Consider the following 27,742-nt stretch of genomic DNA (forward strand, 5'->3'; position numbering starts at 1 on the left):
AAATATAAGAATTTTACGAACCCCCCTCATTTTCAAGCCTTTCCACGGATTCAAATATCAATCGATGATCTATATATTATATTCTGAGTGCTAAGGCCATCTTGGTTTAATAATTCGTCTCAAAGCCCCCGGGCGCATTAATAAAATCGCCCGTTTTTTCACGTTATTCCCGCAGGATTGAGTTTCATTTTATTTTTGCCGCTATTTTATTTTCAAAATCTCACGTCTGATGACGTCGTCAGAGGTCAACATAGCTCAAAAGCGTACATCTCAATAAATAAGTTAATCATCTTGACCACAGTGCATCCTCCTGGGCATAATAAGAGATGGTCTATTCTTGCAACAGATACACAAAATTAAAGTTAAAAAAAATTAAAACCGCATTCCGTATTGGGTTTTTAAGGAACTTTGAGACGAACTATTAAGATTAAAAATTAAGATAGCCTAAATAATGCGCACCATCAGCGCATGATGCGTCTGCTGTCATGGATAGATATTGACTCCGTGGAAAGACTTTAAAACGAGGGAGTTTCGTAAAATTCTTTTATTTCAAAAACAGAGCGGTCAATTGTTAAACTTCAAAAGTATGTGATAGCTGATATGTTCCTCAACATCATCAGTTATTTAGTTATGTTTGGTTTATGTGTTACAGTAACCCAAAAAATCATTTCACGACGATACAGTTCTTTCAGGGACACCCTGTATACAAGATTCATGATTAATATAATGCTACAAGGATCACCGTGAAGATTCTGATATTAAGCGTGTTTTGCATCAATTTTCCAAATCTAAACAGCACTGTTCAGAGACAGGTTTTGAGCTCATTTGCATATCCAATCGCATTGTTTCAAACTTTGGCAGACTTTCCTTTCTCCAGCACCGCAAAAACTTTTGAAAAGTTTTCCTTGGAATAACAAGAAACTGAAAGCAAAATGATAAGAATTGAACTCAATGATTGATTTATCACCATAATGCTGCCATTTTTGTTTTTACAGAAACTTGTTAGGGGTGGGCATTCTGAGCAAACATTAGGAAGTATAAAGCTTTAAAAGTCGCAAGGAGCAAATATATTTATATCGAAATGGAACAGAATAAATACTGCAGTAGTCATGGTAGTAAACACAACACCTACCTCCACGACAAAGCTAACTACAGCGTTTGCCAAAAACAAAAGGAACAACATCACACGGAACTTAAATTCAGGAATATGTTGTATCTGAAATTTAATTAAACAAAAATACAGGAATGATTATGTTCAATCTGACACTAATAAGCAAAAACAAAGATGTAATTATATCTATCATTGTAACTTAAAATGTGACAATGAAGTAAGTGTTGCCTTTTGTATTTCCATATACCTAATTTGGTTTTATATAATAGAGAAAATTCAGAGAACGCATTAACAAGTATATTTCAATGAGATAACAATAGCATTTCAATTTAAGTTTGTCGAATCATGCCACTTTAATTACATGCTGATTGCGAAATGTTTTATGACAGAGAAAATTAAAACCTAGCCTTGGTAAAGAATATTTTAGCTACAGTGACAAATGACTTACTCCCCATAAGTAGTCTTCCAGCTTTTCTAATGGTGCCAGTAACCAAAACGAACATGCGCACATGATGACAACCAGATATATCAGGTACAGAGCTGTTTGATTAAGAATAGAAAAAACAAATTACTAAAACAATAGAACTCTTTTATTAATAGGATTTGAAATACTGATATGATAAATGCACGTCAACAGAGTTTTTATATTAAACACAGTACAATCCAGGGGAGGTCTTGGGGTATGATCTTTATGAATAATCAGCAAAACTTTATACAACCAGCTACAGCTTCACTAGTCTGTGCTACAGACTGGGAAACTGATTAATACCCGCGAGCTAACGACATGTGCAGGAGTATAGCATACCGGTCGCCGCTTCGCGGCGAGCAGTCGCGGCTTCGCCGCTCCCCTCGGCATAGTTCGTCAGTCGTCTTTGACAAAGACTACAGCTTCACATGTGTTTCTTGTGTTCGGTGAAGGTATGTGTGGGAGAGGTCACTGGGGCGGAGTGTACAAGAGATGTGGGGTGAATGGTGGCTCGAGTAAGTGTGTTGATATGACATGATTTATGATATGATTTTATTAACCTGCACAACATCGCGGCCAAACGGCCGAATTGCATTATACAAGAAACAAGAAACAAATAACATTAACAAATATTATGAAAGAAACCAATTACACATAATTATAAAGCAAAAAACCAACAACTTGGCATGGAAAACAGCAGAGAGATGCAAAAGGGCACAATGGGAAGCCACGAGCACGCAAGCTACTACTGCTTATTCAACAGATTAATGTAGTAGGGAATGGGTTTTTTAGCAAATCTGCTTGTGCGTGCACGCAATTTGGAGATATGGGCTGCATTTCTCAGCTGTCTTCCATGGACTTCACTTCTACTAGGAGGGAGCAACATGTTGGTACGCTCTGATTTAGCAAGCGATTGCGCGAACGTGTTGTACGTGGTACCTTCATGATGCAGTCATGTCTACAGTAGAATTCATCTCGACCTTTGCAGGACTTAACCCCATTAAAAGCTATTAAACCAAGATAACACTCATTGAAACAGCTCAACTGATTAAATCGGATCTTCTCTGGTTGTGCACAAGTGACTGTTTTCATGTGCGATATCGCAATAAAGATGGTATTCATAGCTTCAGTTGGGTAACCGATTATAAAGGAAACGAAAGGAAACAATGTTATGTGTGGCTTTGTTCACGAAATCAGACAATGTCGTGCTTTTTGTAAACCAGCATTCTTGAAAATGAGCAACATAATGATTTTTGACTTAACACGGTTTAGAAATAATTTCTTCATATTTTTGGTGTTATCTGTCGTTTACATATCCTTCCTAAAACACCAAAGTACGAGTATTTCCAAACATCTAAATTTGCTAAAAATTTAGGACATGTTACAAAACTATATTGTCTAGAATTTTAGAAGAGTACTTTTAATATTGGCCGGTTATTTTTCACACAGCGACGTTAACTAGGCAATGTACTATTACCTATAACATTAACTAAAACACCAAAGTACGAATATTTCCAAACATCTAAATTAGCTAAAAATTTAGGACATGTTAAAAACTATATTTTCTAGAACTTTAGAAGAGTACTTTTAATATTGGCCGGTTATTTTTCACACAGCGACGTTAACTAGTCATATCCCCATACTGTTAACGTAGGGCTATTTGTAAAGGTCACGCGTCAATGGGAAAGAGCACTGTGTATTGTGTATAGGAAAACGGACAGTAACTGCAGTATGTGGTATGCCTTCAAAGAAAAACGTTGGCCAATGATGCATTTCATGGACGTCCCGGGCCATTAAGCGTATTGCAAACAACGTAAGATGCACATACGACTTTGCCTTTTGATCACGTTTGAGGCTTTTTGGCCGGTCAAAACAAGTACGGTGTGACGGGTATGTAGGGGTGTGTGGAGACGGGTGAGTAAATACTTTCTCAGAAAAGAAACCACACCTACAAAATTACTGATGGCCATCTTGTAAAACGCGATCAAAAGCAAGCATGGTTTTTAATTTTTAAACAATAATACCAAACACTTACGATTTTTCCAAATTGGTTTTTGATAGGGACGCACAGGAGTAAACAGCACACAATATATTACGTATTGAAAATTGGCTATCAAAAAGACAGCAGTTGTTTCCCAATTTTGGTAGAAATTTCCTCCACTTACACCTTCATCGGTAACCACATTGATGTAAGTATACCTGGAAATGGTTTAAAAAACATACAAAATCGTTGACTTTGGTAAAACACTGATAATATATTGCTCAACCATTCGGAGAAAAGTTACGATTTATTGAATTGTTAGTTATTAACTTCAAATATATATATAATGATGTATATTCACGTAGCAGAAAACGTAAAGCAAAATGAAACTTTGCTACTCAAATTTGGTACAACCACCGGAGCGCTTTCACCGGGTAAACCAGCGTCTTTGGATGCTATTGCTCTGAAGATTTGTTGTTGCTAGTGATGTTGAGACACATGATGTCACAGGTACCCCGGGGCCAAGGGCCCCGCATAGTCGTAAATCCCGGGGGGATGGGTATAACCCCCCATATTTTGCCAGGGGGGATGGTCATACAATCATCCCCCATGTTGACGCCTGAATATGGGTTTCTTTCCAAATTAACCTCATATTAGCCCCAAAAAGTGCAAATTTTCGCGCGCTTCGCGGGCATTTATTTCCCTTTTGTACCATATTGCATCAATTTAGCTTCAAAATAGCTATTGTACCATACACTTATTCTGTCGCCAAAAGTTGCTGGATTCACCATACTTCAAGAATATTATTCAAACGTCACCCCCCATGTCAAAAAGAAATCTACGCCACTGCAAGGGGGCGTCACAACATCTGCGTGTTTTACCAGGCGGCATAGGTCACGCGACATGTGACGTACGAGGATGGCGAAAATACAAGGCTGACAGCCCCATTCAGAATACACGGTTAGCAGTTATAAATTGAAAAACAACATACTTGTTGGGGTACTTTGTCGTACCCCAACGGTTTTAGAGAAAGATAATTTTGCTTTTACACCACATAACACATTTAGAATTGTTTGTGAAGATTTCATGATTACGTGTAATCCAATGGCGACGTCAAAAATTGCGATATCGCATCCACCACCACCTGTGTTTGACGTCATTTATACCCAATCAATCGACATACCAATAAGATCCACTGAAGACGCCGGTTGCGTAGAAGTTTCAATTTGCTTTCAATTTCAAAAATGTTTAGATCAGCAGCATTTTATTGATTCATTATTGATTATGTAGGCCTACAGTTAAAGACACTATAGTGATTGCCAAAAAAATCATCAAATTGCTGATTTTTGCATTTTGGTAAGACGTGAAAGTTACTCTGCAAGTGAGTCTAATATAAGGATACAATTTGACATTATAGTCAAGGTTGGAGGTCTCTGTCTGTTTAAATTCTTACAGCAACCCGCAATTGAACTGTGCTTCATATCGTCACTATAGTGCCTTTAAGGGGGTACTACACCCCTCCCCAATTTTGTGCCTATTTTTGCATTTTTCGCAAAAATCATAGCCCATTGGTGACAAGTAAGATATGTATGAGCAAGGACTACAACTACTGCACTGGAAATTTTATTTCAGCACAGACAACAGTTCTGGAGTTAGTGCAGTAGTTGTATATAATAGTCCTTGCCCCTATAATATACATATCTTACTTGTGACCAATGCGCTATAATTTTTGAGAAAAATGCAAAAATATGCACAAAATTGACCAAGGGTGTAGTTCCCTCTTAAGTGTTATTATAAAATAAGCAAAAATATATGTCATACCAGGTTTCACCTCGTACCATAAATACGGCTGCGGCCTGGGTGATCGTCAGGATAGAAACATGGAATATCATAGAAAACATGGTAGGAGCCCTTATCAAACGTGTTGGTGGTTTTGTGTCAGCAATTTTGTCATAAGGGCCACTCCTGCCCACTGTCAAAATGCATGGCAAAGTGAAGAGTCAGTAAGGTATAATTCAATGGTACTAACAAAACAGCAACACAGCACAAATGCAAGAAATCACAGAAATGAACGAATGCATTTTGTATTATGTTGTAATTAAATATGAGCATACGCAATTCTAACGTCGCCTCATGAAATGGAAAAAGTCAACATTTGACTTGCTATATTTTTATCATTACACACCGAGACATTAAATTTTTGTATACTATTAATGTACTTCGTCCACCATTACCGATACATTGCTCTTTTGACATACTGTCGTATAACGATTTTTGGGCAAAATGAGTTATATAAACTTTCAAAATTTGTGAATGAAACTCTATATATTCACAAAGTTTTGAGACCTATGGTTTTGATGTAACCCCGAAAACGTCATTCTGTATTTTGACATACAGTCGTATCATGATGCGTGGCCATAGGCCACCGTGTAACGGTAGTTGCCTATTGTTTTGACATACTGTCGTATCACAATGTCGTATCATTATTAATACATAGGTTTTTCACTTTATTCCAATTATGTTTACGTTTATAACAAACAACGTAAAATACAAACTCAATAAAACAACCGGAGTTCCAAGCGCTATACCCCAAAACGTAGCCATGTTATTCGTTGAGTATGTACCAAACTGAAACAAAGAATAAGAATATTGTTAGTCACCCACTTATAATCGTACCTAAAAATTATCGAAAGAAATTAAGTATTCGCTCTCTTCTTGAATAACAGGTATACCAGCTTCGTTTGGATCAGGTATAACTTGGTGATGAAGATAAATAAACGCACATAGTGGTTCTAAGGTCAGGTGTAAAAAGCATTGTCTGGTGAAAATGGTAGAACAGAAACCCTATCAGGTATGCACTTTTTTGTTGTACAAAAAAGGCAACTACGCTCGATGTAGGATTAATCTTTAATGCATTTTAAAAATTTGTGCATATTCTTCTGTTTGTGTGGGTGTTTGGGTAAGGATGGGGGGGGGGTGTAGGGATGTGTGTTTGATTTATTAAAGCCGCCTAGGATATTATTACTAACCCATTTAAAGATACCCACAGTGATGTACCAGATGTAAGTATACATGGCTAGGTACTTGAACAATCCAAATGATGTCACCAAAGCAGACCGGCCTTCTCTGTTTGAAAAAATAAATATCGTGGTTAATCGAGGTATATACAGTAAACTTTAAAAAAGTGAAGATTTTGATGCTCAGGATTGTGACGACAGGGATGAGATAGAAGAGTTAAAGGTGGAAAGAAATATTAATGGTTAACATCACCAATACTGGATTGAATGATGCCAATGATGATGATGATGACGACAATTCCGTTGCTGCTGATGATATTAGACTATATCCTGGAACGGCGCACAGTTTGAATTAGCAACATCTGGTATTGAAAGTCAATCTTCTTTGTACTAATAATGTACTTTGTACTTCTAATGTCATTCTTGGTAGTAGTGGTGATGATATGATGCACATTGTTTTGATTTGAATATTAAGATATAAATGAATATATATGATACTCTACTTGATAAGAATGGGTACACATGTGATGTTTGGTATCTTGGATGTAAATGGTGAAGCCACTGATGCCTCGGCTTCCGATAACGAGATCCCCGCATGCGCGGTTTTCAGCGCACCGCAGTCATTGGCCCCGTCACCACACATGCCCACGCAGTATTCCATTTCTTGAAGGCTTTCTACTAGCTCTTGCTTTTGATTGGGTGCCATACGTGCAAAGATTGTGCCCTTTAAAACAATCTGTTAAATTAGAGAAAGTTAAGACGAGAACTCTTGAAAACCATAATGTTGCATTATCATTTTTTTAAATAAAAGTATTTAAGTGTGAATATATTAGTGTACAAACTGCAACATAAAGTTCACTGTAAATGTTTACTTTTAAGAAATGAGTCTAAAAGTCCAAAACTTGGTAAGAAAAAAAATGTGTCCAACTCCTAATGCTTCGTAGTCACCCATAGTTTTACTACCATTTAAACGTCTTTTCAATTCCGGTTTTAATTCTACTAAGACGCGCGAAATGTGTATATTGAGGTAACGCCCAAGTACATTTGAATACCACCTACCGTTGGCAGTTCTTGCGGACATCGGTCTTGAATATAAGCAAATGTTTTCCCATCTAAGACATAATGTTCTTGTGTTGAACTAGTTGGCCTCATCAGCGTCTCCTGTAAAATGGTTTCTCGTTAAGTACTCATTAATAATATTATCAGGACGTCCTCAGCAAGATGGAAGGACATGAAGGACCTGATCCCAAAGGACATAGGCATGGATAAGTCAAAGTATGCCATAGTTGCTTTTCCTAAAGGAAGACTTGCATATCGCCGGTTAGTGCATTAGTCGTATGTATATTTTGGTCATTTCACAGGAGAAGCCCCCATTTTTTGTTTGATTTTGTTTCACACAGGCTTTAATAGGCAGAAAATAGCCAAAATGCCTTGGGTGCAAAGGAGAGACCCAGCAAACACAACAGTGTTTTTGAAACGTTTAAACATGTTATATTTTGGATTTTGGTGTAGATAAAAGCGTTTTAATAACATTAAATGTCGGGTTATATAAAGTTCATGGAAACGTTCTAAAACGTTTTGTATGAAAACACACTACAACAATATTTTTCGAATGTTTTCAAAATGTTATTGTAAAATATATTTTGTAAACATTTTTGCCAAATATTTTGTCACCACTTGGCAATGCTTGAATAACATTACGTTTTCTGGCAACCTTTTCTAACCTTTTGCGAATGATGTCGAAAACGTATTGTGTTTACTGGAGATGTGCAAAAAGTAATATCCCATAAAATTAATTAATTTTGAAGATGCATTACATGTTCAATGTTAAATAAAGGCGTATGTGCCACATAAGAACTTTTAGAAGATTTCTGTAATTGATTTATCAAGAACGCTTTACACATGTTAATGCAAGGAAGTCACACACTACAACATATTGCCCTGACCCGACGATATAATAATATTCATTGTATTTTGCACAAACAAGCATTGTCATCGGCCATAGCCGTGAAACAAAACAAAAACATGTCAATTTCATCATGTAGATAATAATTATTAAGGTGGTACTACACCCCTGATAAATTTTGTGACTAATTTTTAATTTTTCTCAAAAAATAACTACACACTGGTAACAAAAGTTATGTATATTATAGGGGCAAGGAATACAATTACTTCACTGAAATTTCAGTGATTCCAGACAAGTGGTTCATTACATATGTTAAGAAATGAGGACCATTCTAGCGGTACCTCTTTTCTTATCATAAATAACGTACCGCTTGTCTTGAGTCACTGAAATTCCAGCGTAGTAACCGGATTCCTTGCCCCTATAATATACATAACTGTTGTTACCAGTGCGTTATTATTTTTTTGAGAAAAATGCAAAAATAGTCACAAATTTATCAAGGGGTGTAGTACCACCTTAAGGCAGAGACATGCGATTTGCTTTTCAAATACCTGACCATCCTCTTCATTTGTAGCCATTCCATCGTTAACAATGGCGATATTTTGGATAATAGTCTTATATTCCAACTGATCCTTCGATGTTTCATCGGCAGGTGGCATATACACTTGTATCACGGTATCATTTGCAGAGACCATACCACATTGACCGGCAACACTAATAGCAGTCAGAATATTGTCACCTATAATAATAATAATAATAATAACAATAATAATAATAATAATAATAATAATAATAATAATAATAATTCGTCGGGTGTATTACATAGTGACGGATGTTAAACTTCGCCAGAAAAAAAGTTTTTGAGTTAGAAGAGTACGCCGATTTGTGATCAACCATAGCAGAACACTGTCAAATAAAATCCTCCAAAAGTTGCTGTATTTTAAAAAACTAGTATCTAAAGTATCTTGAAACATCTATCACATGAAGAATTATTCGCTATTAAATCAGTAAATCAGTAAAACGTGAAAACGTTGCACCCTAACATCCGTCACACATCCGTCACTATGTCTTGCGCCAATATCAGCTAATATCGCGCACGCTAAACTGGGCTCTCGTGTTGATCTATGGACATCCGTCACACATCCGTCACTATGTCTTGCGCATAAAAGTCGGATTAAGGAAGGACTTCGAAGCATCCGTCGGTTCTTTACGCTTATTATTAAACGCTTTTTTCATGATAAAACCGACTCGTCACGAGTGCCCACGGCATACATGGCATATTGTAATTGAGTATTTACTCCTGATCTTACTAGTACTCACTCTCATGATATAGCTAATCACACAAGCTGTAACTTCTTTTTACAAAACGCCAATGATTGTATTCAGTTTTTACCAATTTACACTGTATTATCTGTAAATTTGGAGCCGCCCCTAATCGCCTCTGAACATATTTTGATCATCTTTCAATAACCTACAGATTAAAAAGGATCATATTTTCATTTTTTATTACTTAATCATCCCTTTTATATTGTAAAGCTTTGAAATAATGTCTCTAAATAATTGTCGAATCAACTCGAACCATTAAAAATGCATTAAAAGCGATATTTTACTAAAATAATGATCCATTGAATATCTGCTCAACGTAAAAGTTTTTGGTTTATACCCAGTTATCAACATCCGTGAAGAAATCATGTAGGTTTCAATGAACAATATTGAATTACGTACGCTCAAATTGAAAAATAATGTTTTTACATAGTGACGGATGTGACAGATACGCCATACAATTTGGTTTTTTTTCGAGTAAACGGCGTTTTACATATTGACGGATGTTTAGATACGCCACTATGTAAAACGTCGGGTCATGTAATATATCAACATCCGTCATTTGCATAATTAATTATCTAATTAATTATGCAAACTTGAGCTTCAAATCTTGGTAATATTATACTACTCACTATTTAAAATACGTTGGCCAATTTTCATAAAAATGACAAAAATCAACATACGTCACTATGTAATACACCCGACGAATTGGATCGATTAATTAAACATCATCCAGTAAAATGTGTCCTTATCATAAATATCACAATATAACCAACATTACCATTATCACCATCAATATAAACAACAGTATTATCGTTATCATGTTTATTGCAGAATTTTCACACCAGTAATAAGATATTATGGGTCATTTTAAGTTATTTCACTGGCCTACCTGTTACCATGATTGTTCGAATGTTTGAAGTTTGAAGTTCATTTATCACCGGTAAACTTTCTGGTTTGAGTTTGTTCTGCCAGATTAGAATACCAAGAAATGTGAGATCACTTTCTAACTCATCTCTGAAATTGAAACAATAAAAGGTATGGAAAATATAAAGGAATAATTGATTATTCTGGAAATGACAATAAATTTTGTAATTAGTTCTATACTTATAATTCAATAATTTTTTATTTGATTTGATTTGATTTCCACTGAAAACCGACCCATTGATACACAAAAATTGCTGAAAAGGTACTCCAAAACCGTGGCACATCCCCGTACACCTTCAACCAGGGTGAATTAACTCCTGGGGTGAGGCTGTCAGATAAATGTTCGTACGTAATTATGAAGCAAATAATGTTATTTGTGATCTTATTTGTCCCACTGCATGTACGTCATGATTATATATACTTTACTTCGATGCTATTTTACATCTTGAATGTATAATTTGTACCTACAACCAACACATCTAATTTATACCTTGTAATGTTCTGATAAGAAGTTGTGTCATCTGTCAGTGGTTTCCATGCCAAGGCAAGAACACGAAAGCCTTCACTGGTGTAGCTATCAAGAACCGTGCTGAACCCTTCTGGAACTGTCAGAAGAGAACGATTTATGGGAGTGCATGGTTAGAGTTTAATACTAATTACGTCCCGTTGTGGACACCACAAAACAGAATACTAGTTACGATTTGAAATTTACAGTAAACCTAAATTTTCAAGTGCATGCATTTAGTACGCAACTGTCTGTTCAATTAGCTTAGATTCTTGTATTTTTAAGATATTTGAACAAATAAAAAATTGTAGTCAAAGAAAAGTGTTAGACTCAACGTGATTTATACTTTTCAAATTCCAAAGTTCAATTTGAAACCCTATTTCTTTTCTATTTTGGTCTTTTCCCGCGATATTTATTTATTTATTTATTTATTTATTTATTTATTTATTTATTTATTTATTTATTTATTTATTTATTTATTTATTGTGTGGATCGGTAATACTGATATTCCTGGGAAAGAATGATGGTATTAAACAAAACTCAATTTACATTATATCGATGAAACCATTTTTTTCGTGCAACAAAAACCGGTGGAAAATCATCACATATAGACCCTATCCAATAAACCGGAACGGTATAACAATTGAAATGCCAGGACAGATTGGTGGACAGATTTTTTTTGCTAAATTCGATAGTGTATATGCCCTAAGTTAAGAATGGACTGTCCCACTCGATTTGTGAAAAGGTCGCAAACCCTTTTGGTGGACACAAGTAACTGCCTAAAATTGAAACTAAAATAATGGGGGTTTAAATTGAACTTTGGAATTTGAAAAGTGTAAATCACGTTGGGTCTAAGGCTGTGCTAACTAACACTTTTCTTTGATGACTTTGACCACAATTTTTTATTTTTTCAAATATCTTAAAAATACAAGAATCTAAGCTAATTGAACAGACAGTAGTATAATACCGGTATAACATTATAGTCTTACCCGTATCTGGATTGCACAGTGAGGCGATCATTTCCGGCGAACCTTTCACGAATCCCGCCAATTCACCCAAGGGTTGGGATTGCGCAATGACACTCATTCGTTGTAGAGCCGACGAGAAGGTAAACTGCTTCAATATGGCAAATTCTGAAGCATGCTGAATAACATTAAAGAATATTTAATATTTTAGTTACCGCAAGTTTAATCCGCCACAGAACGATGGAAACGGGATGTAAGCTTCCTCTCTCGTTAAGTAATCAAGTGTTGTCAGAAATAAGGATCGTAAAACAAGGAACGATGATTAACAATAAAGTCAATAATTAACTAAAATTATACCATAATTTGTAAAATGTTCGTTCCCTTTATGCTAATAAGTAAAACATAAATTGCTTTTGCAAGACGAGAACAGAGATTATATACAAGAAAAATACAACGAAAAAAAATACAATCAAACAAATATGTATATAAAATAAATGATTGGCAAATTCAAAATTTTTGACTTAACAAATCCAATGAAATGAGTATTTACGAATTTAGCTTTCGGCGGTGTGTGGGCTGAAACGCAAAAAGGGGACACAGGCAATCAACTGTGACGAAGGTCTGTTTTTACTCTAGCTTACTCTGGTTGATCACGTTGATCGCGTACACGGCGATCCACATCTCAAAAATGTTTGAATCATTGAACCAACTGTACTGCGGCAGTACTGCCCATTGGAAATCGCTGTTGTTTTGTATTATAACTCAGTAACTAAACAAGACTGAATAATTCATACAATAGTACAATAAGACAGCTTTCATAATCATACTTTTGAATTTTGAAATACTTCTTCAAGATAAGACTATTACGACGATAGTTCATTTTACGAGCAGTGCTCTGTATCTGAAGTATCAATCACTGGGTACTAGGCATGAGTCTTTAAATTCACATTCTTTTTGACTTGTGGAATTTATGTAAAAATGACACGTGATTTACAAATTACTATAATTCAAGAATGGAGGAGTCAGTTTTCGAAATTAACAAAACAGGTAGTATTAACATTATTTACGGATTGGCCGATCCCTTAGATTTAATGGACATTCTGGTGCGTATCCCAGATAAAGAAATGTAATGCGATCTTAACCATCCAAGACAAAGGTGGCAAATGTGAATTTCAAATACAGACAAAATATCAAGGAGGACTGAACCACAGTTATGCGCAATAAGCATTTTGACATCATATACCGGGTGTCCCAAAAAAGGTTACATGTACATTTTTGCAACAAGTTATTGTTAACAAATATAATATCCTTTTCAAGACATAATCAAGTTCACAACCTACGTCCCTAATTCCTGGCTAAGCTCTTTACGTGACATAATGCAACACGAGGTTCATTATACCACCGTCACAGCCACCATGCATTTGGCGGGGCACTTGAGTAAGCCCAGCCATACCATGGCGGATGCAGTATTCTGTTCTGATAAACAAAGAATAAAACTTGTTCAGTTTTATTTCAAGAGTTTAACAAACAGCAGCGATTTCAAGTCAACAAAATCCAAGCAACGCCTAAACGCAAAATATTCTTATTAATTTTACTATGTTGATGACAGGAGATACAGCGTGCAGAACTGCTTTCACCAAAAACGTGTTCTTCTCTAATGATCATCTTCCTTTATTTGTTACCACCAAGCTCTAAAACTGATTTCTTTTCAGTGTGCAATATTTAATTTGTCAATATGTTTGTTTTGTGCAATAAGTTCAACAATGAAAAATAAGAGAAACATAAAAAGTAATAAAGAAAAAAAAGTCGTGCTTGTGTTCAACTATCGTTGTGCGATATTTTGATGGTTAGCCACTCTTGACAGCCCTGTCATCTTGCGCTCATAAGTTAAGTACTGTTGCTTTTAAGATACAGAGTTGAAACTTAGCACAAAGTTACAAGAAGGATGAATTAATAATATCTGCAAAAATGACATTGTTTTGTTGTAAGATCACAAAATACGGTTAATTTTCATACATATGTAACCTTTTTATGGGACACCTTGTATTTCAAAATTTTACAACCATATAATAGGACTAGGAATATATGTTTTCCGCAATAATTAGCTTGGTTATATTGGGTTGTTGATGAAAATAATGATACTAAAATTTCACAATTGCTTCCTTTGACATGATTAATTCAGATCGTGTAATAAAATATGCTTGAGTGATACCTGATCTAGATTGATTGAAGGCTTCACGCTTGTTACTTGACGTCTTTGATTACTGCCGCTGTCTACTTTTCCTTCCATTTCTTCAAGAGTCTACATTATAAAAACGTAATTATGATATCATGAGAACTGGTATTCAATTGAATGTACTCGTATATGTACAGAAGGTATAAAATCACGTGCCCTATTGTATCATACTGGAATGGACAGGTGGTGTATGACGTGCATTCCCTAAATTCAGTAAATTTTCATCGTCAACCGTGTAATTGAATGGGATTATTTTGAAATTTTAAAACGCTTGAAATATCACAAACAAATAGGCCTATGTTGATCAATAATATAAATACAAGCTAAAACCGTTGGGGTTCGATAATGAACCCCACAAAACTAACCGAGTATATGGAAAATGCCATACGGCCGGGCGGTTTCACGAGTTGCCGACTCGATCATGTCATCCGCCGCCTGGGAATGGACATACCTGAATTATGATATTCTTGTAACCATGGTAACAACTTAACTTTTGAAACTCACCCAACCAGTGGCTTCAAACATCTTGACATCCATTGGATCACCCTGTATAGTTCCATTTATAATAGCCAGCGAATGACATGTAACCATTGTGTGAAGAAACGGACATGGCGGTAACGATGTAGCAGTAGATTCCATGGACGAAAATCTGATTTGATTCGAATGCAATAATGATATATCGTAAGAAACATAAATACCGTACGGAGGTTAAATTTTACTCCACTCCACTCCTCTCCACTTACTCCGCGCTTCTCCTCTAGCCTCCTCGCCACACCGCACCGCTCAGTTCCACTCCTCTCTTCCCTTCCTTCCTTCCTTCCCTTCCCTTCCTTCCCTTCCTTCCTTCCCTTCCCTTCCTTCCTCTCTTCTCTTCTCTTCTCTTCTCTTCTCTTCTCTTCTCTTCTCTCTCTTCTCTTCTCTTCTCTTCTCTTCTCTTCTCTTCTCTTCTCTTCTCTTCTCTTCTCTTCTCTTCTCTTCTCTTCTCTTCTCTTCTCTTCTCTTCTCTTCTTCTCTTCTCTTCTCTTCTCTTCTCTTCTCTTCTCTTCTCTTCTCTTCTCTTCTCTTCTCTTCTCTTCTTCTCTCTTCTCTTCTCTTTGCATTGTACGCCAATAGGGTCTTTAAATTGATACCACCTTACACATTGTCTGTAACACTCCGCAATCCAAGCAAATCTAGACCATCCTCTGTCAAAGTACCTGTCTGCAATTAATTGAAACACCTGTATGAATTCTAAAATTCTCTTGCTATAGTTGGACAAAATTAAAAGCTGTTTGCCTTACTTATTAAGGAATACTCAAGTTTAGATGAAATTTGCTGAATAAAATAACTTCAGCAAAACTCCCTCGCAAAAACGTTTATTTCACACGGATTTTAAGAAGAAGTGTAATGTTTTATTACCTTATCAAAGCAAACAACATCAAGAACACCAGATAGGTTAATCCTTTGTGGGCTTATACAGAATATGTATTGTTTCTTTAGCCGTATCTGGGCATACAGCATCCCTATTGTTAGTGCGACTGGCAACAATGGATTTATAGCAATTGTTATACCATCTAAAGTAAGAAGAACGCTCATCCGGGTTCGGTCTGAAATAACAGTGAAAGTAGAAAGAAGTTAAGATTTGCGATCAACATTTGGCTGAGAGTCTAAAAGTATAGATTAATATATCTATAAATCTTCATCATCATCATCATCAGGTTACAACTCGTATGTTACAAATCGTGAACACGTAATTTTGTTTATATGATACCTTTTAAGGCATGCGCAATAGAAAGCTTAAAATGTAAATATATTACATTTTAAGAAAAACGCGACTGCTGCGCATTTCACTGAAGTGATGATGGTGCTTACTTTGTATATTTAATACAAAAATAAGCGCGCAGTAATTAGCGCCCTCTGTTTTTTCATTAAGGTTGCTGTTGGGCAATGTTACATTAAGGTTACTGTTGGTCAATGTTACATTAAGGTTAGGGTTAGGGTTAGTGGGTTAGGGTTAGTGGGTTAGGGTTAGTGGGTTAGGGTTAGGGTTAGTGGATTAGGGTTAGGGTTAGTGGGTATGGACATCGCGTATAAATTTAATCAATTTTAACACATCGCTGCACCTTTATTATAATGATTTGTTACAAACAAAAAGGATCATAATAATAATTAGACTTCCTTCGTATGTTCATTATCCTTGACTGTTTTTAACATATTGTAAAATGAACAAATTTTGTGCATTTTCAAAGATGTATCTACGTTGATTTCGCACGTGGAAAATCCTCGAAACTGGCTAACGACGTGACTTCGCTTCGATACAGGAGAGTGGTTTTGAATAGATCAACGTACGTCCGATACCTACGTTTGGAAATCGCAATCTCTCTACTATGCCAGCTCTGCGGACCTTACCGGACCCAGCCAGCCCCATCCTCATTTCAGTTATTAAATCACCAAAATTCTGCTTTTTATATTTTATGGTGTCACATGTTGACACAAATATTTATTAACTCCGTTAAAAATACTTACTAAAGTGAATTTTGATCAACAGAGGGCGCTATTTACTGCCGTATAATTTGATGATGATCGAGTCTTTATCCTAGACAACTGCGCATCCATTCTTGCGCATGGTCTAATTTGTATCATATATCCTATACATTTTAACTGCTTTGACCATTTGTATTATATATACAAAATAAGAATGAGAATGGGTCGTTGCATCAAAATCATGAGAGACCTGTGTCAAAAGTCATCCTGAAATTTAAAAGATGCGTTACTAACTAAATAAAAGTCTGATAGTACTCAGATTTGAATGTCGAAAATCCGAGATACACACCAACATACTCTGCTAGAACCACTTTTACGCCGGAATAATAACGTGTTCATTGTCGCTAATGTAAATATTGTTTCGTCGTTTTCTACCATTTACAAAATATATCAGTCCAATTTCTTGGTAATTGTATTTATTTTGTTTACTATTGTCATAATAATTGGATCACTTGTTTGCCATACATACCCCAACATTACTTAGCACCCATGGTGAGTAAATCACTCCAACACACGCTAACCAATTTGAATGCAAGAATAAAGTTTAAAAGAAACATTATTATACAGTAAGCTAAAAAATTAAGATACCAGTTATGCTCATCCCTGTATATCCTAAATAAAGACAAATATGTCAAAATTAGCAGCTAATACCTGAACTCTTTAGCTCTGATTCAAGACCTAATTTGTTGAAATTAGTTGAGAATTAAAGAAACGGTGATATAAAACCTACCGAAGAGACGAAATCAAAAGTTGCACTTTTGTGTTCTAATCAATGAAAGCATGACGCTAGTTGTAATGTGCTAATCAATGGAAGCACGGCGCTAGTTCCCTTGTTCGCGAACGGTTTGTGAATAATGACATGTCAAAGGCTGAATGCTAGCACATCTAACTGATAAAAACATTTGAAGTATGTTTCTTACCATTACAAAATACGATGCGTATGCACAATAACGCGATTACACATTTTCATTTTTTCATTTTCAAATTGAATATTAACGTAACCAAACATCTCCAAGCACAATTCAATATTACTCACCTAAAGCAATAAATGCACCAACAAACATCATGGCATCGCGATATAGCTTGAATTCCATCGGACGTGGAAATAAGATTGAACATACAAGCGTTCCTTTCATTGTAGAAAAACCTAATCAGAATGAAATAGAGGTTATTTCATCAGTATCGACATACTCCCTAACATCAGCAGCATCAGCAGCATCATCATTATCATCATCATCATCATCATCATCATCATCATCATCATCATCATCATCATCATCATCTGAAGCGGACAAGTTGGACCCATGACAATACGCAAAGGCTTTGTTATGGGTGTTTGAAAAGAATTTAAAAAAGACAACTCCACCTAATTCAAAATTCTTACCCGTTTGTACAACCACTGCTTTGACCATATCATTGCCAGATTGACGCGTTTGTATGACTTGCGTACCGCAAAATAAGGTATGACATCTGTGTCTCTCTGGTGAGTATATGTCATTTTGTTCACTCGCTGATTTCTGACTGGATAGTGGCACTTTGGTCACAGGAACACTCTCTCCTGTGAAGTTAATATCAAATATTCACTTTAGTCACTTGAAAATCCAAAATCCAAGTTAACATAACCAAGCCAGTTAATTGCAACCAAATATCTACCGGGATACCTCTCCTCTCCTAATGACGAAAATTTAGCTAGTATCATCTTTTTTAAAAGTTACGAAAGAAGTTCAAACTTTTAAACATAAACTAAATTAAGCAAATCATGACAATGGCAGTACTTAGGAATGACAAGACAAAATGAATCACAGAATACTGACCTGTTAACATACTTTCGTTGACAACACAGGTGCCATTTGTAAGAACCGCATCACATGTCATGATACAACCACTCGGAGGAATAATGATGACGTCACCAGGAACAAGTTGGTCTTCCATCTCTGTCACAGTGTCTGAAAACATCATTTGTGACTATTTTGTTTTACACGTAATGTAGTAATGTAAAGTAATTCTTAAACAGCAAATACACAGGCTTCTTAATTTATCAACGCTAAATTAAATAAAGCTTAATAAGGCAGGGTTTTCTCAATGTTTAGCGTAGCTGTTACTCTTCTAGGACTATTCAAATTAAAACACTATGCACTATGTGCACGAATTTGTCTTATCTTACTCTACATACATAGTATATTTTGCAATACTAATATATACAATATTTTAACCGTTGTAAGTTTAAAATGCCATTACTTCCGTCTGGTCGAAGAACCTCAACTTTCAAATACGATTCTGTCATCTCTTGAAGAGTTATACTTTGCTGAAAGAAATTAAACACATGTCAGTGGTGAAAGTTTATTTGTCTGTTTATTTAAGTAGTATCACAGCCATATAGCCACATTTAAAAGAGGTAGGTGCGTAGTGCATAGTGGAAGTATGTCGTAAACAGGGCAAAAGGAAGATTCACATCACAAATTTCGATAAATTTTGTTCCTGACGTGTATTTCGAGCAAGGGGGAGGGAATCGGTGGGCCGATGACTTTTATTGTGGATATGTTGTTATTTTATTAAACCTTGTGCGTGGTATGTATAAATATTAACCCAAAATTTGGTCGGGAACGGGGGTACCAGAGGTTGGATGCTAAGTTAAGCCCCTTGAATACTTGTGTTGGTTAACCGATTTACCTTTCTGACAGCATACAGTGAAGTTCCTAGCGTTATTAGGGTCATAACAATGATGACTGTTGTAAATGTCCAAAACTCAAATCCCAACCACACGGCGACACAAAACACTTGAAATGCGTAAAATGGATTCAATACCTGTTATGAGATACAAAAAATACAATTATATTATTGTAGGCGTTTATCAACTTCAAATTGTCACGCAGTTGCTATCTCTTGTTTATTTTAATATCTCAATTGTATAACTATGCATTAACTTATTGTGATATTGAGAGCTACATAGTTCGTCGGCAGATTGCAACACTGACGTAAAATGAACACAATTAAATATGCACATTTTAAGATAAAATGGAAGTTCTATCTCTCAATATTCAATTAAATATTTTGAAAATTAAGGGTATGAAATGACGTAAGTAATGAAATGCAACATTAACGTAAGTGCCACTTACGTCACCGCATCTGAAATGTTGGAATGCAACACTAACGTAAGTGCCACGTACGTTAATGTTACATTCTCTTGCTGAGGTGCTGCAGATTTGCAGGCTGCACATACGATATTCTATCTTTATATTTTCATAGTCATTTTAGTGATTATAAATGCCAAACAATTTGAAAATAATGGAAAATTTATCTTATTTTGTTTGTTTAATGATTATTTACACATTTAATCACTATTGACCAAATATAACCATAGTAATGCATAGATCTACACTTACGCCAGTGTTGCATTCTATAATTTGTTTCTTAATACAGTGCAAGACTAACGTAAGTGGCACTTACGTTAGTGTTGCATTCACCATAAAATGACCAATGCATTTACGATATGTTATTTTATCATTTATTTTATTTTTTTTATCAATAATATTTTATTTCATACATTAAATTAACTAAGTGAGTCACATTTTATGTCAAATGTTTATAGATAAAAACGTTTACCTACAAATGAAACACAAAAATGCTTCTCCTGTAAAATGGAGCAAAATGCACTTACGTTAGTGTTGCATTCTGCCGACGGGATATCTCTGTTTATAGTTCAATTGCAAAATCGTGACTTAAAGGTGCGTGGTGCGTTTTCATGCTGTTTTCTACCTTATATAGAGGTCTACCTCCAAAAGCGTTTATTTTAAAGTATATTGTTGATTTTTTATAGAACTGGGGAAAGAGGCTGCCACATTCTTGTTCATACCATTTAAAGGAAACATATCCCATGACTGCGTGACAAAATGTTCTAAAAGAATTATGAGAAAATAAAGAGATTTCTTCAGATGCCAACATCTCAATTTCAGGGCTGTCAATGGAATCACCCATCTGTAGGATTCCTAAGCGGGAAAGCACAATAACTTCCAAAGCTGGAAAGCACACTACTTAGGAAGTTCAGAATATGACAATTGTTTTGAACAAGATATTTGAAAATCGGCGCACGTGCGTACGTTCACGATACATACCTCCTGAACCAACATTACCAAAATAGGTTTGACGGCGATCGTTAATTTGTTTAATCCAAAGATTTCTCTTCTGAAATTGAAGAATAATAAGACAAAAGAAACACAATGTAAAACGACATTAATAGTGATAATTTAAATGAGATACAGTTTGCAAAATAAAAAATAGTTAAGCTCTATGTTGCTCTTGATCATAATTATTTACCTTGCTTTAACCTTTTCTATGGAGAGCCCGGACTGTAATTCACGACATAACTTTTCACAAGATGTATGCAATTCCGGTGCTCTGCAAAAAAGTAAAATAATCATTTTTAACATCACCTATACAGGAAGGCGTTAATTGGTGCCATGAAGAACCATTCAATCGAAGTCAAAAAGCATGTTATAGTGGCAAATGGAACCAGCCTGTCCTCTGTTCAGCCATTATGTACTTGGTGGTGTTGGCAGTATCACTACAATTATTAATGAATTAATGAATTAATGAATTAATGAATTAATGAATTAATGAATTAATGAATTAATGAATGAATGAATGAATAAATGAATGAATGAATGAACGAATGAACGAATGAACGAATGAATGAATGAATGAATGAATGAATGAATGAATTAATTAATTAAAAAATAATTAATTAAAAATTAAGACAAATGCTGTTTTCGTTTTTGTTCTCACCTTAAAACAAAGAATGACCAAGTTTCTGCATCCCAAATGTACTTCAACTTTTGATAACAGAAGAATCGAAGTTCTCCTTGAATCAAGACGTCTTTCCTGAGAATAAGTTCTAAGTCGTTTGGTGTGACAGTACTAAAATAATAATGACAATAGCGGTTTAAGTTCTATTACATATTAACTTTACACGTTAAAAGATTCAAGCTTCAAGATCCATAATATTTGTATAAAGAACCAGAGTCGTCATGTCGAATTTAAATGATCAGGAAGGCAACTAACACAACCAATGGTTATCCTAAAATAAGGGGGTTGTACAATACAGATATGTCGTACTGAAATAGGATTTCGTCCTCTCGGACCGACTCTATAGCTCTATTACGGGCTCTATTATCATCATGTCTATTTGACCTCTAATTTTACCCATTGCTTACAAACGTATACCAATATACTAGTACTTGCAGTTACCTTTCGTCATTCACTTTCAAGCTTTGGATGAATTTGACATGTTCTCTTTGATAAACATCCTAAACACGAGTGAAAAACAAAACAAAAGCAAACACGAGTGAACTTCTAACCGCATAATGATTATTGGTAACCAGTGGTAAACATTTTCTAAATTTTATATTTAAAAAGCTAACATGCCTCTCTTACATGCAACACACATCGTTAGGAACGTTAACTGCGCAATCAAAAAAGTATTGCAACATTTCTGAATAAAGAAAACTACAGCAAATTGTAAGTTGAAAATTCATCCAATATCCTGTCGATTTCGCATTAGGTACTATAGATGGCAATGTTATTTGCATTATTTGATAATCCTCTGTGTGCGTAGCCATTTAAAAACGAAAATCAAAAGTAATACATGTATGAAACACACATCTAGACTCAGATGACACTTTTAAACGGCTTCATTATTACATAATGAACCAGTGACCCAACCTAGTCACCTCACTAAAATGTGCACTATAGAATATATAAACATGTAATTTTGTTAAGTAAGGTTGTCGATAACTTAAAGTAACTGAATATGAAAACATGTAATTTGATAAGTAAGGTTGTCGATAACTTAAGGTAATTGCATAAACTTAAGTTATAGACAACCTTAGTTATCAAATTACATGTTTGTATATTCGATAGTGCTAATAGCTTCAAAACGTTTTACATACGCAAAAACTTAATAACATCAGATGGCGTTATCACTGCACTAAAATGATTCATATGATCATTTTAAGACCAGTGGAAGAATGATTCATATGATCAAATAAACGATTCTTAAGGTCGACGCTGCGGGAAATTTGTTTCTGGGAATAGCCGAGTTCCATACATGCAAGTGCTGGGCGCCAACCAGTAGTAACCGAGTAGTGCTCGGCAATCCGCGAAATATTGCTTTAAATGAATTGGGCGTTTCAGTCGAAACCCCGGGTCGGAACCCCTAGTTCTTTTGGTGGGATTATTTTTGTGGGATCTGACACTGCAGGAGTGTCCATACGGTCAGAGTTTGTCCGAACCCCCGAATTATTCCTCGAATTTCCGACACCTCAAATTTTCAACCTCCGTCTGGACACGACTTTAATTAATTAATTACTTTTTAATTAATTAAAATTTACATAAATATATATATTACATTAAATACGTAAACTTTCACAAACAATATAATAATGGAAACATTGAATGACGGGAGCGAACTTCTAAGACCACCCCACCAGCAATAGGGAAGGGATATTCATTTTCTGGGGGAAAAAGCAAATAAATTTGCTTACCTGAATGAGAACAGCATCAGCTCGGGATAGATGACATTTGACATACATAATTTTGAGTTTCCAGTTGGGTTTCCAGTAAAATACCAGGACAAGAAATCCGAGAGAAAGAACGCACAACACGTAGGTAATGACGGTACGAAGCGTATTTCTGCAGTAGCCCCAACATTTCTGGGATACAAGTCAGTGAGTGAACAAAGATGAGTCAACTTTTTTACAGATAGATTCGTAAAGATTTATGTGCTGATTATAAGTGACCCGGCAGCACAAATGAGCCGTAAATTCCCTAAAGTGTATTCTGAATTACGGTGTAAAATGTGTACGAATGTCGTATTCATCGGTAACTTAAGCTGGCGCGACATCTGTCTCATTTTGATAGTCACAACACCAATCAATAATTCTATTATTGAAGTGGATAATAAGCTTCTACCTTAGATGGCTATAGAACTTTTAATAGCTCTGGTCTTTGTTTGCTTTTGCTAAATCCTTTTCAAGTGGTGGGTTACCAGGCATTGTATTTTGTATAGGTATGCATAACCTAAAATTAACAATGAGAGAACCTTCTTAAACCTCGTTGACTTGGGGATGATTTGAAATGACCGCCAATTATGACTGTTTAATATTTATTGCCAGCAATGTAGAAAAAGAGAGACATGTAGAAACGAAAAAAGCTATAATTTTGTTGAAGGAACAAAGTTTAACAAACCATAACCCCGCTTCTGGATATCGTTTGAAGTCAAATGATATACCATTTTTAAGTTTATGATGTTTATTTTTTAAACACGAAATAAAACAAAATTTACGGCTCATTCGCCGTGAACGGTCACATAAATTATTGTTGATAACATTTGCAGTCGATAATACTTACGATGGGATCCAGTTGATTAGCTTCAATCAAAAGTGGTTCTAAAGAGCGACGGAAAGAACTGTTACCGACTCTATCAACGTGACTGAAAAGGATGATATATACGAATAGACTTTAGGTGACACAAAAACTTTTTTACCACACTTTTTTACCATATGCTGCTCAATCATACATAAACTAAGAAATCCTGTAGAAAAAAAATGTATTAGTCTTTAAGATATTTTTTGCATAATTTAAAATGTCACAATTAAACTAGGTCTTGCCTGGCACCCCTTGTGTACTGCGATTGATAACCATTTGACAGCCATTATTCAATGGAATGTAATACTCCGAATATTAAAGGATGAGACTTTAGTCGTGTTCACACAGTCGGACTTAAGCCACTTATTGCCGGTTATAAGTCACTAATTCCGGTTGTAAGTCACTTATTACCGGTAATAACTCACTTATGTCCGACCGTGTGTATACGACTTTTATCAATTAAGTAGCATGTTTAAAAAATAACATTAAGGCCAGAGTAATGGGAGAGAACATGGACCTTTTCGAGCATCATTATTTCTGAATTGTATGTCCAAAGTATTATTATAAAACTATACATTTTTGGAAAGCAAATGAGTCAAGGAATCCCATGGTGAGTTTTTGGAAAAAATCACAAAAATTAATTTTTTACCCCAATTGTTGTTTGACAACTTTAAAAAAATTCCGTTATCCTATGGGACGCTTATTTAGTGTTGCGCCCCCTTAACAACATACCGAATGCGCCTTGACTGCGTTGGACATACCCGCAGAGTTGCGCCGCGTCACGCGATGCGAATCGCGCGCGTAATCACAATATTTCGCATTCGCGCATTTCGGACTCATTATTTCCCGCTAATTTACTAAGCTGTCTTGAGCCATGTGACTTTTAGAGTTGAAAAGAGTGAAAAATCAAGGAAAAATATGAGTAAATATTAGCAAGTTGTATTTTATCAGTTTCAAGTGAAAGAATACATCTTAGTGTTGATAAATATCAAGAAATCTCAAATTCGGGCGTGGACGAATATGTCTCCCCTTATTCTGGCCTTAATATTGTAAATCAGAATAAGATGAGCAACATAACACTATATACCGAGTAAGTCAAATGACACTAGAATCCCTGAAATAGCCGACAGATAAACGGTTCCAAAAAATAAGCACCCCTAAGAATTTTTGGTATAATTCAAAAATGGCTTGATCAATTCTCTTCTTTTAAAGTTTGAAACATAGGCTGATTAGTTATGCATTAAGTGAATGGTGTTTTGTTGCTATCTTTTATCATCTTCACTAAGAAATACAGCCATTTATAAAATTTTCGACCAAAAAAAGCTGCACTTTTCTACATAGGCTTTTTATGCATGACTTTTGGCTTCAGACCTCTTTCACTTGAAGAAAATTTATCAAAAAGGAATGTTTCTAAATTTTTTGGTTTTTTTATTAAAATAACTTTTTTATGGTTCAGTGAGTAATCATATAGCCATTTATGAAATATAATTTATCAACAAAAGTTGCACTTTTCTAAATTGGCTTTTTGTATGCATTAAAATGCGTAAATTTAATAAGTTTTTCATTCTAATTAAACTGATTAGGAAGGAACAACTGTAACTTCAATGATAAATCTTGTGTTCATTGATTAATGCATTTTAGCTGATCGGGCCACCCTGGGTAAATATGATGCAATAAATAAATAAATAAATAAATGTAACCAAAGCACGATGCTTGAAAGCCATCTCACATGAAGGAAGGCCTATTAATTATTGAAAGACATTAATAAGCTGCATCGTTCATTTAAATTTATTCACTGAACCGTAAAAACTGAATGTGTGGCACCTAAATCAGGAAAAGCTTAAATTTAACTAAATTTAATTATGCTTCTTTTTGATTAAATTACTCACTTAAAGGGAAAAATTGTCAAACACAAAGTGAAGCATAAAAAGCCTATGTAGAAAAATGCAACTCTTTTTTGGCCGAAAATTTCATAAATGGCTGCATTTTGCAATGATGATGATAAAAAGTAGCAACAAACCCGCTCACTTGTTCCGAACTTTAAAACAAGAGAATTTATCAAGCCGTTTTTGGATTATACTAAAATGTCTTAGGGGGACTTACTTTCTTGGAACCGTTTATATATAGGTCGGACTACTTGACTAACCCATTGTGGAATGGCCCGGCACACACAATGAAGCAGCCATAATATAGACTGGTTCTATTTTGGAAAAATCGTGTTCCTAGCGGCAAGTTTGCGTAAAAGTTGGCAACCAGCTTATGTTTGTTAATATGTTTTAAGGGTCACAGGGTCCCAATATAGCTTGGCAGACAAATTGTTTGAATTCAGCATACCCGAATTAACCTAATTGATTTGGTTGCCAACTTTTACGCGAACTTGCCGCTTGATGCTTAAATAAACACATATTTCCAAAATAGAACCAATCTAATAATAGGAGTTGATTTCGTTTTAATACTTTCTCACAAGACCGAACTTAATGGTATTTATTTAAAGGTGCAAAATTTCACCTTGTACACAATCGAGTCCAATTACTATTTCGCATACATGTCTAGCAATACTGCTGATTTAAATGGAAGCCTACATTATTACTTGATTCGATTTACCATACACAAATGTTTGGCCCTAGTAAGAAGTGTAGAAAAAATAGGAAAACATTCAAATAATGCAAATAATATGATCTGCTTGCATCCAGTGGCGTAGCATCATAGGGGCACGTTGCCCAATCAATTTGAAAATTTAGAAAATCCCAGAGGAAAATGGCGAAAACGGTTTGTGCTCCCCAATCAGGCCAGGTGCCTAACCAAACATGGTCGGTGCCCCCGCCCCCCCAAAAAAGATGACTCACGCTGCTGTGACGCAACTGATTGCATCACATGATTAGTCAATTTTTAAATTTTGATTCCCGAAAATCTGGTATGTGTAGGGGTGGATTCGTTTGAACGTCGAAGAAAGGTGGTGGGATAATTTTAGCAGATCATTTTGAGAATTCACCACCCCGTGTTTACATTGAATTATAGTACAACGTGGATGCAATTATTTACATCAGGTTTTTACCGGACGTTCTACAGTCGTTTTCAACTTGATGTAAAGCTATACTCATATGCCAATATCCATCGAGTATAAATTAATGCCAACCAAAATAATGAATCTTTGACCTAGCTGCTTTTAACACCTATACTCCTTACACAGATTCGGGTGTTTGCCTGGACATTTATGCCAAATGTAAGAATAAATGAATATATTTATTTTGATTTCGTATCTTACCTTTTCTCTGCCATTTTAGCTCCTTTGTTTCCTAAATTATTTCACCAAAAGATAATTTCCGTGGAATTGCGACCCTCAGTAACGTTTCCGTGTATAAT

At 35.4% G+C, this 27,742-nt stretch overlaps 1 protein-coding gene across 1 annotated transcript; it reads right to left on the minus strand.

Moving 5' to 3' along the window:
* LOC140156803 (polyamine-transporting ATPase 13A3-like) lies at positions 1-27,742 on the minus strand. The gene is made up of 29 exons (XM_072179785.1): positions 27,645-27,742; positions 24,362-24,443; positions 23,497-23,664; positions 22,202-22,260; positions 21,740-21,871; positions 21,272-21,352; positions 21,070-21,139; positions 19,628-19,762; positions 19,196-19,262; positions 18,772-18,903; positions 18,342-18,515; positions 17,994-18,104; positions 15,833-16,020; positions 15,573-15,634; positions 14,939-15,083; positions 14,411-14,500; positions 12,223-12,376; positions 11,219-11,333; positions 10,694-10,818; positions 9,030-9,217; positions 7,635-7,736; positions 7,079-7,311; positions 6,588-6,684; positions 6,114-6,186; positions 5,380-5,530; positions 3,613-3,776; positions 1,560-1,651; positions 1,133-1,216; positions 1-921 (listed from the first exon to the last, which is right to left on the minus strand). Exons 1-29 carry the CDS (start codon positions 27,656-27,658, stop codon positions 775-777), a joined length of 3,435 nt encoding a protein of 1,144 aa, XP_072035886.1. The 5' UTR covers positions 27,659-27,742; the 3' UTR covers positions 1-774.

Source organism: Amphiura filiformis, chromosome 7, assembly GCF_039555335.1.
Source record: "Amphiura filiformis chromosome 7, Afil_fr2py, whole genome shotgun sequence".
NCBI classification, from domain to species: Eukaryota; Metazoa; Echinodermata; class Ophiuroidea; order Amphilepidida; family Amphiuridae; genus Amphiura; species Amphiura filiformis.

Bases quoted from the DNA above. Each gene is read 5' to 3' on its own strand.
- LOC140156803 (XM_072179785.1), bottom strand. The intron at 18,516-18,771 runs GTCAGTATTCTG...TTAACTTCACAG, and splicing joins CAACGAAAGTATGTTAACAG to GAGAGAGTGTTCCTGTGACC. The intron at 14,501-14,938 runs GTGAGTTTCAAA...TTTATAATGTAG, and splicing joins TGTTTGAAGCCACTGGTTGG to ACTCTTGAAGAAATGGAAGG.